This window comes from Varanus komodoensis, unplaced genomic scaffold, assembly GCF_004798865.1.
Source record: "Varanus komodoensis strain SLA01 unplaced genomic scaffold, ASM479886v1 scaffold4, whole genome shotgun sequence".
NCBI classification, from domain to species: Eukaryota; Metazoa; Chordata; class Lepidosauria; order Squamata; family Varanidae; genus Varanus; species Varanus komodoensis.
The window spans coordinates 11022516-11037465 of NW_025335941.1; the positions used below are offsets into that span (position 1 = coordinate 11022516).

The window sequence follows — 14950 nt, forward strand, 5'->3', positions numbered from 1 at the left end:
TCCTGCCTTTTTCCCCAAAGGGCTCAAGGCAGCTTACATCATTCTCCTCCTCCATCTTATCCCCACAACAACAACCCTGTGAGGTAGGTTGGGCTGAGAGTCTGTGACTGGCCCAAAGTCACCCAGTTGGCTCCATGGTTGAGCGGGGACTTGAACCCAGATCGTCTGAGTCCCAGTCCCATACTCTTAACCACTACGCCACACTGGCTCTCCTGTTGTATCATTACTTCTATCTGGAGCCAAACCTTTGGCCCTAAATTCTGATTTCCATGAGATAAGTTTTTGCACTTAGAATCTTAAAGTTTCTTTAAAAGCAGCATCCCTGCCCTGAGCACATGCCTTGCAGCCTTTCATACATGCTATGGAAGAAAGTTGCTGTTTGCACAACTAGATTTCTGTGAGTGTTTGCAGACGTCCCCTTGGCTCGGTTTCCTTCCTAAGCAGGAGCCTAACCCAAGAAGAAATCTGACAAATAAAAGGGAGCTGGATTCTAAGGAGGAATCTTGCAGTCCTGATCCTCATTCATTCCTTTTCTAAGCTAAACACTCCCCGATGTAGGAGTTGTTCTGTTCCTTGAACATTTTTGATGCCACATTTTGTTCTTTTTACAAATCTAGCATATCCCTACAGTTCTAGTGACCAGAACTGTATATTTTATTCTGTGGTTACCCCTAAGGATATTGGGGAAATCCACAATAGACACAAATGAATTCAAATGTCTAAGGATCTGAGCCATTAATTCTGCAGCAACCCAGCTTTTTCCAAGTCGTGGAGATTCTGCAGACTAACAGACCAGATTGGTTTTTTGTTTTTTACTTTCCATAATTGTATGCAAATTTAGTGGCAGAAAAAGAAAGAAAATAAACAAACATTGACCAAAATTGTCCATTCCCCCCCACCACCCGAAGGCTAAAGTGTTGAAGTACACATTTAAGGGGTATTTGTGTAGGTTTTGAAGTGTCTGTACATTTTTGAGAATATGTGCATGAACACATTTGCACAAAATCCAGTTCTGTCAATGTGCAGATGACAGAACAAAAGGTCCCTGACAATGCATGGAGCATAAACAGAATAGATTTTACAATGTCCATAAATCCCTAGTTACACTATTGATTTGTGTAAGGACAGTATAGTATATTGACAGTCTTATTTTCAATCCCTAATTAGTCCAGCTCCGAATTTGCCTTTTTTTGGTGGGGGGGGGGGGGCGGCAGGCACAGACTCAGTCAACATTTTCACTGAGCTGCTTCCCACAACCCCATGATCTCTTTCTCAGCCAGTCATCAGTGGCTTAAACTTCACCAGCGTATACATGAAACTGAGGTTTGGCTTGGCTTGGCTTTTTGAGCCAAGATGCACCACTTGCTTGCCTTCTAATAGCAGGAAACACAGAAACACAAGGAACTAAAATTAACTGACGCTTCCACTGGGTCGGTTAGTGTTGAAACTGTGCATACTTGTGGAATTGGTGAGCTCCTTCCAACAAGTACCAGCAGGTTACTTACTTCCTCCAGATGAAAGCGCCTGACCCTCTTTCCCTTTCCCTGTGTCTTGTGTATGCATGCTGCTCTATGGCTCCAAGCATAATAGCAAAAGCAGCAACATTGTCAGGTAGAGGTGCTTTGGCAATAAGTAATCAAGCCACTTGTACTAATTCTGTAGAATTTGACCAAATTTTGTCAAATCTGCCAGTAAAAGCCCAAACCTTTGCATATTAAAATCTCTCTATAATGTTGCTCACCAGAAGTATCACATCAAATTAATTTCTAAACGGTCAATAATCTAAAAGTGTAGATAAAAATGTTGGGGGTGGGTGGAACTGCTTTGAAGTTTAGAGCAGTTTAGATCATCACCTTACAAGTTTTCACAAAATATTGTAGACATACTTTTACATAAGCTCTAATATAAATATATCTTCAATCTAATATCCATACAATAGTCTAACATCGAACCCAATAGTATAGTACTTGGGCAAACCTTGCAGCAACAACACAATAAATTTTATGATTTCACAAGAAATTTATATCTTCCTAGCCTAGTAGTTTCACAGTCTTTCTTATTATTATCCAAGTGGGTTATATGCAGTTTAAAAGTTGTATTTGAAAAAGAAGCTATTTACAGAGACATAATGAATTGCGTATCCTTGTTACATTTCCTGTTGCTCCAGAAATCTGATAGAAAAAGTCATAGGAATTAAAAACCAAAAAAGAAAACAGAAAGCTAAAACAAAACACAAATCCTTGGTAAATATACAGCTAGAACCTAAGCATTTTGCTGTTACCATAAAAGTCTTGCTACACCTAGGTTCATTTTCATAACGTCTGCCAACATCATGGTCTATACATAGAAGAAATAGCAGACGCAATATTACAAATTTGGCAGGCAGCAGAAAATAGCCAATGCATTAATATAGACAATGTAGCTTCTGGGTCCTTAAAAATGACATTATTTATTTATCTATTTAGCACTTTTATATATCGTCTCATAGCCGCATGGCTCTCTAGATGACTCTCTAGACTTTCTGTGGAATCTTCATGGATATTAGTGTTTATATATTAGAGAGACTTAACTTACCAAGCAAAATGTAAAGAATGAGATTCCATGTGAACCTCCATGGCTCCATGATCATTCTGGACTTCTTTTCAGTGTCTGTTCCATTTGTGAGACTGACATTTTGCCATGATGGTTCCCATGCTATAAACAGGGTGAGGCTGCATTGGCATACTGCCACCTGAAATAACTCCTCAGACTACCAGGAACAAAAGATGTTTTACTCTTCAGATAAAAAGCACAAACATGCTTGAACTGAATGGTTCTAATATTAAATGGCCACATCCGGGGCACCTATTTGGGAAGAAGTTTCATTGAACTAAATGTCACCTGGTAGAACTTTTCAGGATTATTCAGGGCCTATTAATTGTTGGCCATAAGTTTTGCATGGGGCCTTTACTGGACACGTCCAGGAAAAATCTCTTGCATCCACCAAGACTCCAGGAGTATACTAGAACAATCAGGTGAGATTCCCAGAGCACAATTTGGCCTGGTTCCTTGGATAATTTTCAACTGATTCAGCTTGAGGATGTTGACAAAGTGCTTGGACAAGTTCATGCAGTCACATCTGTATTGGATCCTTGCCCCTCTTGGCTAATAAAAGAGAGCAGGGAGGGAATAGCCCACTGAGCCGGGGAGTGGTCTCATTCTGCCTTAAAGAGGCAGTGGAGAGGCCGCTCCTCAAGAATCCAGAGCACAGCCTGGTCCAGTTTTACTGAATGAGTTGCAGTTGGTACACCTCAAAGATGTGGACAAAGTGCATGGCCAGGTCCATGCAACAACATCTGTACTGGATCTTTCCCTCTCCTGGCTTATAAAAGGGAGCCAGGAAGGAACAGGACAGCAAAGAAGGAACAACTGACTGGGTCAGGGAGATGACAAATGTCTCCCTGTGAGAGGAAGTGGTCCCATCCTGAAAGGTGGCAGTGAAATGGCTTCTGAAAAAGTCCTCACTTGATTCAGAAGACATTAATAACCTTAGGCTGGGTGCAAAGGTCTCAGGGCAAGGTTCCAGAGAGGGTGTTTGCCAATCAATTCTAGGCACTCTTGGCTGATACTGATTATTTGGATCCATTTCATTCAGATTTAAGTCTGGTTCTGGCATAGAAACAACCTAGGTTGCCCTGTATGATGACCTATGCTGGGAGATGCAGGGACAGTGTTAACCTGTTGATACTCTTAGACCTCTTTGATACCATTGACTATGCTATTCTTCTGGGAGCAACGTTCTGTTTTGCAATTGCTCTGCTCCTACTTGGATGGTCAGGTCCAGGAGGTGGCGCTTGAAAAACGTTGCTTGGCTCTTGGAAAATATTGCTTGGCTCCAGTACAGAGTTCCTCAGGAGCTGGTCTTGTTCTCCATTCTAATTAGCACCTACATGAAACCTCTTAGTGGGTCATCTGGAGTTTTAGAGTGTGTTGCCATCAGTATGCCAATGACACATTTCATTTCATGTACAAAACCTAACTGACTGGTTTTTGACTCTTGTGACTGGATGGCACCCTCTGCAACAGCTAGTTTAGGATTGCAGCAGGTTATGGGGCACACACAGCTGTCTTTCAACCTGCTCCTGCTCTCTGGCATCTCCCACCCAGGGTGGCTGCCTCAGTCTGCCTAATAGTAGGGGGCGCACTGTTAGTCTAGCCAACATTACATTCTTCATGTATGTACAGGTACCATATAGAGTTCATCCAGTTGTGGCAGCATGCCAGAAATGAGTCGAACACATGGCAACAGCAAGCTGAGAATATTTCCTATATCAGTGTGCATGGTTGTACTGAAATTTAGCACGGTGTGGTTCACACTCCTGCCCTAATCCATCATGGCTTCCATTTTTTAGGCTCACAACTAATGCAGGCTCCACTTGTACCACAGAATATGCCAATTCACCCAATACCACATGGGTGAATTTCCAATAGCAGATAAAAATGTTCATCAGTACCGACTGTCTCAGGCAATGCACGTGAGTGCAGTTATAACTGGATTAGGTCTGTTGAATTTAATGAACTACTGAAGACCATGTTAAAGTAAAAGTGTTCCTAGACATTGCAATAGTAATATTATTGGTGAAACTATGCTCCCTAAAGCAACACAGAAACATTAACAAATATTGCTTCTTCTTCCACCCACTCCCCTGATTAAAAGGAACTTCAGCTTCCAAAAAACCTGTAAGTTCCTCAAGAAACTTGAGAAACTTGGAATAATGAAAGTATTCAGAGTACAAAAAGTGCTCTTCAAAAGAAGCATTTCATTCTGAGTTAATATGAAACTGTAACCCAAGATGCAACAGAAGCAGAGGTGGAAAGGTCTTATTTAGGGCTGCACCTGTTTGATCTTCATTGATGCTATATTTCTATCAGTTTGTACACAAACACTGATATCTTTGTATCATTGAAATGAATCTGTTGAAAATATTGTTTAACAATTTCCAGATAGGGCTTGCAGAAGGGAGAGAAAAAGCGGAGGACAGAAATAAACTGGATTAAATGGGCCACAGTTCTGTTAAAGGAACATGGCACACGTGTACCAGCTAAAACTGATATGGAGTGAATAGTTCTAACTCCTTTCTAAGGAGAAGTGAAACTAACAAAGGTAGAAGTATACCCAATGAATTGTAACCTGTTCCATTTTCAGAAAGTTAGGTAAGGGGTTGTATCTTCATATTAGCACTTAAAAACCTTGCTGGTCATATCAAACTTTTTAACTGGATACAGCTCCACTCTTGAGTTATTCAAGCCTTGTCAGTATTTTGCTGTTCCCAACCTCGTTCGGCTGAGATGGACCTCCTGGATGTCTTCCCCTTTCCAACATATGTATGCTAACGCTACATGTGAGTTCACAATGAAAACTGACCAAGTTTCATTCTATATGTATTCTATATAGATATCTCCTCCTTAATAAGTAAGAGCATTTTAATGTATTTTTCATTTTTTAATTTCTACACCTTAGCCCAACAGATGGTGGCAGCTATTGATTTCTGTGGATCACGGGGTGAATTTAACCTAAGTCATAACCTTAGAGTAACTAGACTTTCATCCAATCATTCATAGTACATGAACCCCTGGGATGCCAGGATAGTGGTGACTTTGTAATCAGCTGATCCAAAATTTCCAGAACTTCATCTGATCCAAAACAGGGCAGAAAGATTCTGAACAAGGACTGGCTCATGAGAACATATTATGCAAGCCCCCTTCCAGCTGCACTGGCTGCCAGTTGAAGTCTGGGCCTGATTCAGATGGCTAGTACTAACATTCAAAGCCCTAAATGGCTTGGGGCCAAGTAATCTGAAAGAACAGCTCATCACAGGTGTTCCTACGCAGACACTGGAGTCATCTTTGGGATCTTTCTCTGAGAGCCCCTTCCAAAGGAAGTGAGGCAGGTAGCTGCCGGGAAGGGTCTTTTCAGCTGTGGAATGAGACCCGCAAGCATTTGTGTTCACACTTTGTATTATTTTCAGCACCAGTTGAAAATCTATTCATTCTCCTAGCATCTAAAGTTTTACTTTTTTAACTTCATCTTTTAAATATTGAATTTTATTCTGTACTGCTACTATGCTTCTGTGATGATTCAATTACACAACTGCTCTTGTGGTTTTGCTGTTCTAAGTTAATTTTATCTTGTATGCGTTTGTGTTTTAATTTTTTTAAAAAAACAGTCTTTTGTTAACTGCCCAGACAGCCTCAGCTATTGGGTGGCATAAAAATGAAATAAATAAATAAATGTAAGTAAAATAACTTGAGATGCAAAAACAGGTTGAATCTAGTCAAGCTTCAATGAATGAAAGCTTCTTCCAAGCAAGAATGGCTGGTGGGGTGGAAAAATCCCGTAATTTCTGCTGAGTCAAGAGTTTACTCTTCACAGCCAGCCCTAGAAATTAGAAAACAGATTGCTTGGACTCAGTACTTGAACTTACTTCTACGGTTTCCTGCAGGTGTCAACAAATATTTTGCATCTGCCTTTTCTTTTGGCTAAAACTTCTCAGTCCATTCTTTCATGACATCAAACACTGTTCAGGGCCCATTGACTAGCCTTGGATTTGCTCCATGACCTTTACCAGCAATGTTAATCATACTGACATTCAGACTCAATTCATCGTAGTGTATTTCTAGAACTATTCATTTAGTTGACAAAACATGTGATAACAAGTTCCATTATTAATAGACTTCCTGGGTTTTTGAGGGGTTTTTTTGGCAATTATGTCTAGTCTCACTGACCTACTTCTATATGAGTTGGTGACCTAGTTAATATAGTTGTTCAAGATTGCATTTCTATTACCACATAGCCATTGTGATATTTTTGAAATGTGTGAATAAGTGTATGTGAATAAATTGATATCTTCTTGGTCATAGCTATTGCCATGTATTTGTAAAAGCAGAGCCTTCATTCTAACTCACAACAATATGAAGTTGTGCTGGAGAAGCCGTTTATACGTTCCACCCATACACACACACACACACATATCACACAACGTATCAGGTCACTGCAAACATCCTTCTTAAATTAAAGTTGACATCCCATAAATGGAAAGGGGTTATAATAATTACAAAGACACATGTCTGCTGCAATCCCATGTTGCTGACCCAGCTTTATACATAGAAACAAGGAGAGTCAGACGGGGTCTGAGCCCCGGCTCCAGCCAGCTCCACTCATGACATTCCTACCATGTGCATGTCCAGCCTATCCTTAAACACCCTCACTGATGGGGCCTCAGCCACCTCCCATGGAAGCCCATTCCATACCCTCGGGGTCCTAACTGTCAGGAAGTATTTCCTGGCATCCACGCTAATCTTGGTTCCCTGATGTTGACTCACGACTTCAATGCCATTAAATTCAGTGAGTCTTACTAATGAGTAAGAGTGCAGAGAATTAATGATTTGTTACTTGATAATCATATGACTAAGCCTTTAGTCTTCAGGGGTTTGTTTAAAGAGCACACACACACACACCACACACACGCTTTAAAAATTTATTTACTAAGACAGTAGACATAGAGTTAATAATAGTCTGTATCTACTTTAGTAATAAGATTTTATTCCACATATAACAAATGTAGCTTGCCCCATTGTTTTTACAACTGTTTTCTTCTAAGAGCCCCTTAAAACAGAACTATGTAATGTAGCTTTAAGTTTTACGGCTCCTACACAGAATCCTACTATAGGAAAGGGGTTTGCAGCAGCTTCCATGCGGAGAGGTGGAACTTTGAAATGGCTTTCAATCCAGCTACCTTTGAAAGAGCAATTAAATTGCTTAATATTATTACAGTAAAGAAACTACAATCTATAAAAATAGTTCCTCTTTTCCAGTGTGTACACAAGGCAATTAAATTGTGTTTAGAATTAAAATGTATAATAAATGTACCAAAAAATATAGCAGCTCCTAAAATAAAACAACAGAGGTTCAACATCTCTTTTCACCCTTAAGCTGTGCCAAAATCATACTATTTTCATATTTTATTTTTGTTAATTTTATCATAGCATTGTCTTACGTTAAGACTAACTAGCTTTTTCAAAGTAAAATAAGAATTTGAAGGAGCATGTGCCATTGCTTTTGCAAATATTTAGGAGATTTCTGCAGCTGGGGGAACATCAAAATAATGGAAGTTCAATCTAAATATTATAATATTTTACATGCTTATGGGCCTATGCTAAGGTTGTGGATTTTCCTTTCCTTTCAGGGCTCTTGTACTTGCAACATCCATGATGGGGTGGGGAATTCTGTCCCTTCAGAAATTACTGAACTACCAGTCCCTTTACTCCTAAGCTAATAATGAGGAATGATGGGAATTGCGGTTCACAACATCTGGAGTGTTACATGTTGCCCACCCTGATTTGTGTAATAAGGAAAAATTGAGCCAGTACAGCTTCTGCCCATCCCCAATCAGATGTTTGACATCTGGAGTTCTACTTGGCATGAGGCTGTTGTAGACAATGCAGATCATCAGGGAAAATATTAACAAGCATAACCCATGCATTGCATACAATAGACTGGGGACAGCCAGGAATTTTGAATAATTGAAAACTATTGCCATTGGAGCAAATGAGAAACAGAGACACACACAATGTACCAGTCAAAACATGATTATTAGAATAATAATCTATTGGAATAGGCAAGCTATCATTCTTCAGTTATTCTGGGTGTAGTGACAAGATAAAGCACAGTTTGCTGTATGGTGTGTCGTTTGGTGCTGGTAATAAAGGATGTGATGTGCCAACATGTTGTCTTTTTCCTCTACTGCCAGTAACACTAATGCTGTGTGCCATGAGCCATTGCTAACAGACTGGAGTTTAAGCAAGTTTATGGAAGTGTTAGCTTTGGGATTAGAATGCTTTACACCAAGGGATTGTTGGTCTGCAAAACATACAATATTGGGAATGTGCTTAAGGGAGTGTTCTCAACTTTTATCTCAGAAAAATAGTAGAACGTACTATTGCTAGACCAACTGTAGAAATAGTTCCCTCTCTTTCCTTCTTTTAGTGTTAAAAAAAGCTGGAAATGCATGACATCAGTTTTAAATAACAGCTTCCAAAATCTTTTCTGGGCAGTAATCTAACTTCTTAATGCATCCTTCAGATTTGCTCTCTGAAGACCAGGGCTTTGCATTAGGGTGGCAATGCTACATTTTAAAATACATGTTTGGATTGAGTGGTCCTGTAGGAATAATCTTGTACCTGTAAAAATTATTCCTTGCAATGGTGAAAGTGCATACCTTTTGAGAGCAAGTAGTACTGTGATGGTGGAGGAAACAGCATAAACCCAATTCTAAAATTATTTAGTGATTTTTCCCCTACTGAAAGGATGCAAGAACCATATAGTGCTTTCAAATAGCAACTGAATCAAATAAGAGATTCTTAGAGGAGTGATGAACTTGTGGTTGAGTTTGTTTGAGTGTGTCATGTCCAACAACATATGGAATAATATTATATTCATAAGATGTTTCCAACCAAGAAAAATAATGGCATGTGGTTAGTGACATAGCACTGCCTGTCTTCCTGTTGCATTTCCATCCCACTCTTCCTCCAAGGAGCTTAGGATATCATCACGGGGCTCATCTCCATGTTCTCTTCACAAGATTAAGCCAAGAAAGTAGCCCTGTGAAGATGTTACTCACCAGAACAGGCAAATGGGGCACACATTTAGCTCACCCCCAAGGCCATGTGGCTCATCTTAGCCCTTCTCATGTTGAGGGCAAACTGATTTGAGAGTTTAATGTGTAGGAGCCTCCACAGACATAAAGGGGTCCTTGCTGCAGAAGTTCACCATAATCAATGAGGAGTCAGGAAAAGCCACATAGCTTGGATACAGGGCTAAACCTGTATGGTATCTGTGTTGATCATTCCACTGAGTAATGCCTGAACTGACCTGGATTGATGTGCACAAGGCCATCCAAATAGCATCTGACCAATCTCCCCACTATGCATCTAATATCCACTGTTCTGCACTGGCTCTCTATAGACATTGGACCTATAAAGGGACAAAGGAGAACGTTGTTCTTCCATGTAGATAAATAGTAGGAAGAAGTAACAAATCCATCATTCCCTCCTAGTTTGTATCTTTCTGTTTACACATTTCTGAAGGTTCACTTGAAAGGGTTTCACAGGGACCACAGAAGCCGGCCCTTGGAACAATAGTTCAGTGAACTTACACGCGGTAAAACATTCAGTCATAAAAACAGTTGGTAGTTAAAATTGTCAGATTTGATTTTGAAGTTGTATGACCTAGACTTGCGTCGGCGTCGGCAAACCAAAAGACCTACTATTCCCAGGACAAAAACAAACACACCAATGACAATGAGGACTATATAACCTACTCCTAAGCCAGGCTTCTTCTCTTCCTTTACATCATCTGAAATAAAAGAAATGAAAAGGTGACACTGGAGACCCCATAAATTTTAAAGGCAGATTGTATCAAACTAGATCAGAAAGTGCAGTTTGACTTTGACAATGCAACCCTAATGTGTTTATCTGGGGAAGTCCAAGATCAATTTGACCAAGGCAAGTATACACAGGATTAATAATCTCATCTTCTCATAGTTAATGGATCTATATTTTCCAAGCAGTAGAAAAACAGAATAAGAGACATATGTGTAAGACTGGCAGAATGAGAAACAATTATTGGAGCTTGTTTTATCCAGTTCCCTAAATTAGCAGTCATGCAAGGTGTGGATGTTGGAAATTGTAGGCCCACATATCCAGAGAGTACTAGGTTGGAAGAAGCTGCTTTAAGTCATTCCTTATTAGACACCACAAGCTCCTCAAAGTGAAGGTCAGAGAACATGAACCTGAGAATTCTCAGGCCAATAAAGCAAATATCTGGACCAAAGAACACTCGGCCAGAAAGTCAAAGAGGTTGCCCAGATTTCACCAACACCTTCATCAGTACATCAATTTTTTGACTTAGACCTTTTTGATACCAAGAACACCGAGCCCCTCTGTATGATATTGACACTGTTTGCTCACTCGTGTACTACTAACAGTCCAGATGGTATTCCTTTAAATCTGGTTCAGGAAGACTTTTAATCCAGAAGGCTAAATTTGTTTTGGGCAAACGTATCAAGGGCAGTAGGCCAACAGTAGGCAGAGCCATCCAATTGCTGGTGTGTGGACCCACAACACACACATTAACTCACACACACATTGCCCACTGGTAGCAAGGGGCTTGTTCAAAGCCTGATTGCAATACAGGGAGGGGCAGTTTTTCAAAGGGGGTCATTGTCCAAAGAATTGCATCTTTCTAAATTAGATTTTGCAGTGCACTTTACATGGAGCTGTCCTTGAAGACCATTCAGAAGGTGCAGCTTATGCCAAATGTGGCAGCCAGAATGGACAAGATTATTAACAGGGACCAGAAATTCCAAGCATATAATACCAGTTCTGGCCACTTATGTTGGCTGCTTATGTTCCTGCACCTGATTCAAGGTGCTTCACAGGCTCAGGACCACAGTAGCTAGTGGAGCACTTCCTTCAACCTAAATCTCTCCAGACATTGCAATGCACATGAGAGGCCATCCTCCAAGTACTTCCTTCAGGGAGGATCAAAAGGTGACAAGAACTTAGAGGACCTCCTCAGTGGTGCCCTCCTCCACCTGGCAGCAATTCTGCCATCTTTTCAGCACGAGGTTAAAACCATTTAACCACATTGATGTATAGGATGGTGCATTCATTTATCCATTTAAAAATATTTATATCCTGTCCTATACATAAATTGTCCCAGGACAGCTTACAAAAACTATAACAATCGATAAACAAAGCAACAGATAAAAACAATAAGCAACAACATAATACCAACAAAAACAAAATCAAAATGCTAGTGTGAGTATTAAAACTAATTAAAAGTCCTAGTTCTGAAAATAGTGGGTAAATAAAAAGGTTTTTACCTGGCACCATATAAAGTCGGCGCCAGGCAAACTTCTCTGGGGAGCGCATTCTAGAGTCTGGGCGCCACCACAGAGAAGGCCCTCCTCCGGGTGGAGACCTTCTTTACCTCCTTCAGGGAGGACTCCCGGAGCAGAGTCTCTCCTGCAGATCTCAGTGGGTGCAAGGGCATATAGGGAAGGAGACATTCCTTCAGGTATCCTGGTCCCAAGCCGTTTACACTTTATAGGTTAATACCAGCACCTTAAATTGGGCCCGGACTTCAATCAGGAGCCAGTGAAGCTGATAGATAACTGGCGTTATATAAGAATTTAAACCAGTTGTTCCTAGTTTGTTGAGATGTGGGTTCCTATTGTAAACATTATAGCTATTTAAATTATTTTAACTTTTGTATCTTAAAATCGTTATATTACATTTTATTATCTTTATTATTATGTAGGTTGCTTGTTTCTTTGCTTGCTTGTGAATCTCCCAGAGAGCTTTGGCTATATTGGGTGGCATTGAAATGAAATAAACTAATAATGGTTGCAACTTCAAGGGAAGGCTGTAGCCTATACGGCTGTATGTCCATAGCTTCCTTGTTACTGGCCTGTCTTCTTTAGTATTCATTTATCAGAATTTTAAAACATTATATGGTGACTATAGTAAAAGGCTTCAGAGCCCTTTACCTTCCCTGCCTTCTCTACTTGCTGGCAAAACTATTGTGGTGGGTAGGAAGCCTTCTCATTTCCACTGCTGCCTTTTAACTTTTAAAAATTAAATTACTCTACATTCCCCTGCTGATGCAACCCCCACCCCAGCCTCAGAAACACAAGCCAGTTTGGTGATCCATCCTAAGTGGCCCTTACTCACCACTGGATTAAAGTGAGAAACGGGCCTATAAAATAAGTTTAATTATACTTCGGGGGTGTTTATTATGTTATTTTAAGGGGAAAGAATCTGAGTCCTTGAAGGAATCATTACAATTTTGGAAGGGGGGATGTCCTGAAATGTTTGAATGAGTTTTCTTTCCTTTTTTATTTGTAAAATGTATCATTGGTCCTCCTGGTTGGGAGCATTGTATTGTAAGAATTATTTTAATAGTATGTTTAACTTTATATGTTTCTATTTTAGATGTCAGTTTTTTGCTGTATTTTAGATTGAAAAAAATAATTTAAAAAAATTAAAAAGGATGACTTACCAACGAATCTGCGTAAAGGTCCCCAAGTTGTTCCAGGCGCTGAAATAATTTGCCCTGTCCTCTGCGAACGGTACCCATCGCAGTTCTGCAATAATTAAATGAAAAAAACAAAGAAACACGGTTTGCTTTATTTTACATTTACTTATTTGTATTTACTTATATTTTTCACCTTTGTCCTACAAGAAACCCATGACAGCTTACATAATGCCCCGCTCCCCTCCTTTTGAACCTCACAACAACCCTGTGAGGTGGGCTGGGCTGAGAGTCTGTGAGTGGCCTAAAGCCAACCTTTGTGGCTGAGTGGAGACTGGAACCCAGACCTCCTGGATCGACACTCATGAGCTGGGTTCCTCTTTTTTAAAGTTACTGCTTTAGAGCCAATGATGTGGGTCATGTAAACCCACCCTTTTAACTGGATTGTATGAACTGGACGGGATGCCAGGCTCTCACTGCTTGTTCAGGAGGACAGCCTCCATGAACTCGTGGCTGCAAGTCAGGCGGTGGATTAGGCCTGCCCATGCCAGGCCTGTATAGCTGAGGGGCACATATTTGGCCTAGAATTCCAGCTCAACCCCCTCGAACCCAGTGCTTCAGAGGAACCCTGGCAGGAAATCCACATGAATCAGAGCACAATCACAGGTGAGCTCAATGTCCAGAAATGGAGGTGATCCATTCACTGCAAGTCTAGCTGGACTTGTATGGATTAGATCCCCATGAGAATCAGAGTGCTTTACAGAGAAATAGAGACTGTTGCTTTAACTCCATGGATAACAGCTGGACTGTCCCTTTTACACATTGCTTGGTTTTCCTTTTTTTGCACTATTTTTTCTTTAGTCACGTGGGAATATACAGACATATATAATTCTTTTTGGTGATTTTTGCTGTATTTGTAAAAATAATGAAGGTTGGCAGAGGGATTCCTTACCTTCCTACAGATGGTCCCAGGATTTTGCATACAAACACGGATTTTGCAGTGCAAATAAGCCACTGAATTGTTGACAAAAGAGAAGATTTTCAGCTTAAATAAGACTTTATTGGACAACCCATTTGCAATCATGGTGGTATATGTGTTTGGAACTGGACAGCTGAAAAGAGATGGATCAGTAAAAAAGCTGGACAGGCATAAAATGCAATACCCCTCACATTCCTATGAATTTTATCTCTGTGATGGGTCTTCTAAAAATTGAGTACTGAGAGAGAAGCCAGCCACCTTCACTGGCAGCTGTGCAGAAGTTTCTGATGATGACGATGATGACAGTGCTTAAGCTTGTATTATTTTGTTTCCTAAGAACATAAATCCATTATGAAAGTTAAAACAAGGCATACGGATACATATGATATTGTACTTCATCAAAAATAAAACCAGACTTCTAACATTTTCTATTTGCTTACCCTCCTACCCAAAGGCTGTAATCCTGTGCCCTACCACCTTGATGAATGTAAGCCTCTGAACTTGGAGGTTTATGTGCATCAAATGCCCAGCAAGAGGCATGGCAATAGAATTGCCATGCCTTGCATGGGGTGTTTTCTCTGGACAGCCATTTATATTTAGTTCTGGAGTCTGGCACCAAAGGGAGGCTGGCACAGATCTGCGGCCCCAGCCCCCCCCCTTCCTGCTCCTTGCCACATCCTTTGTTTTTGCACTTCTAAGCCCCAGCTGGGATCGTGAGGTGGGGGGAGCCAGTGCACTTCTTTCGGCACCAGTGCAAGGGAGTAGGTGGGAGCTTGGCTTCCAGAGTCTGAGCTCCAAGGTCAAATTTAAGTACGTGAAAGGGTGAACTCAAACTGAATTTGCAGTGCCATTGACTTGTTGCTATAATCCATTGGCTCTTCATCCTGATAATGTCT

At 40.5% G+C, this 14950-nt stretch overlaps 1 protein-coding gene across 1 annotated transcript in view; it reads right to left on the reverse strand.

Moving 5' to 3' along the window:
• Nucleotides 1-10211: 10211 nt before the first annotated feature.
• The window catches only part of UMODL1 (uromodulin like 1), a 41373-nt gene continuing 36634 nt past the window's right edge, over nt 10212-14950 (reverse strand). The window contains exons 24-26 of the mRNA XM_044441739.1: nt 14028-14187; nt 13103-13187; nt 10212-10393 (exon numbers count right to left, since the gene is read on the reverse strand). Of these exons, the coding sequence (XP_044297674.1) occupies nt 10212-10393; nt 13103-13187; nt 14028-14187 (427 nt within the window). The remainder of the gene's footprint in view (nt 10394-13102; nt 13188-14027; nt 14188-14950) is intronic.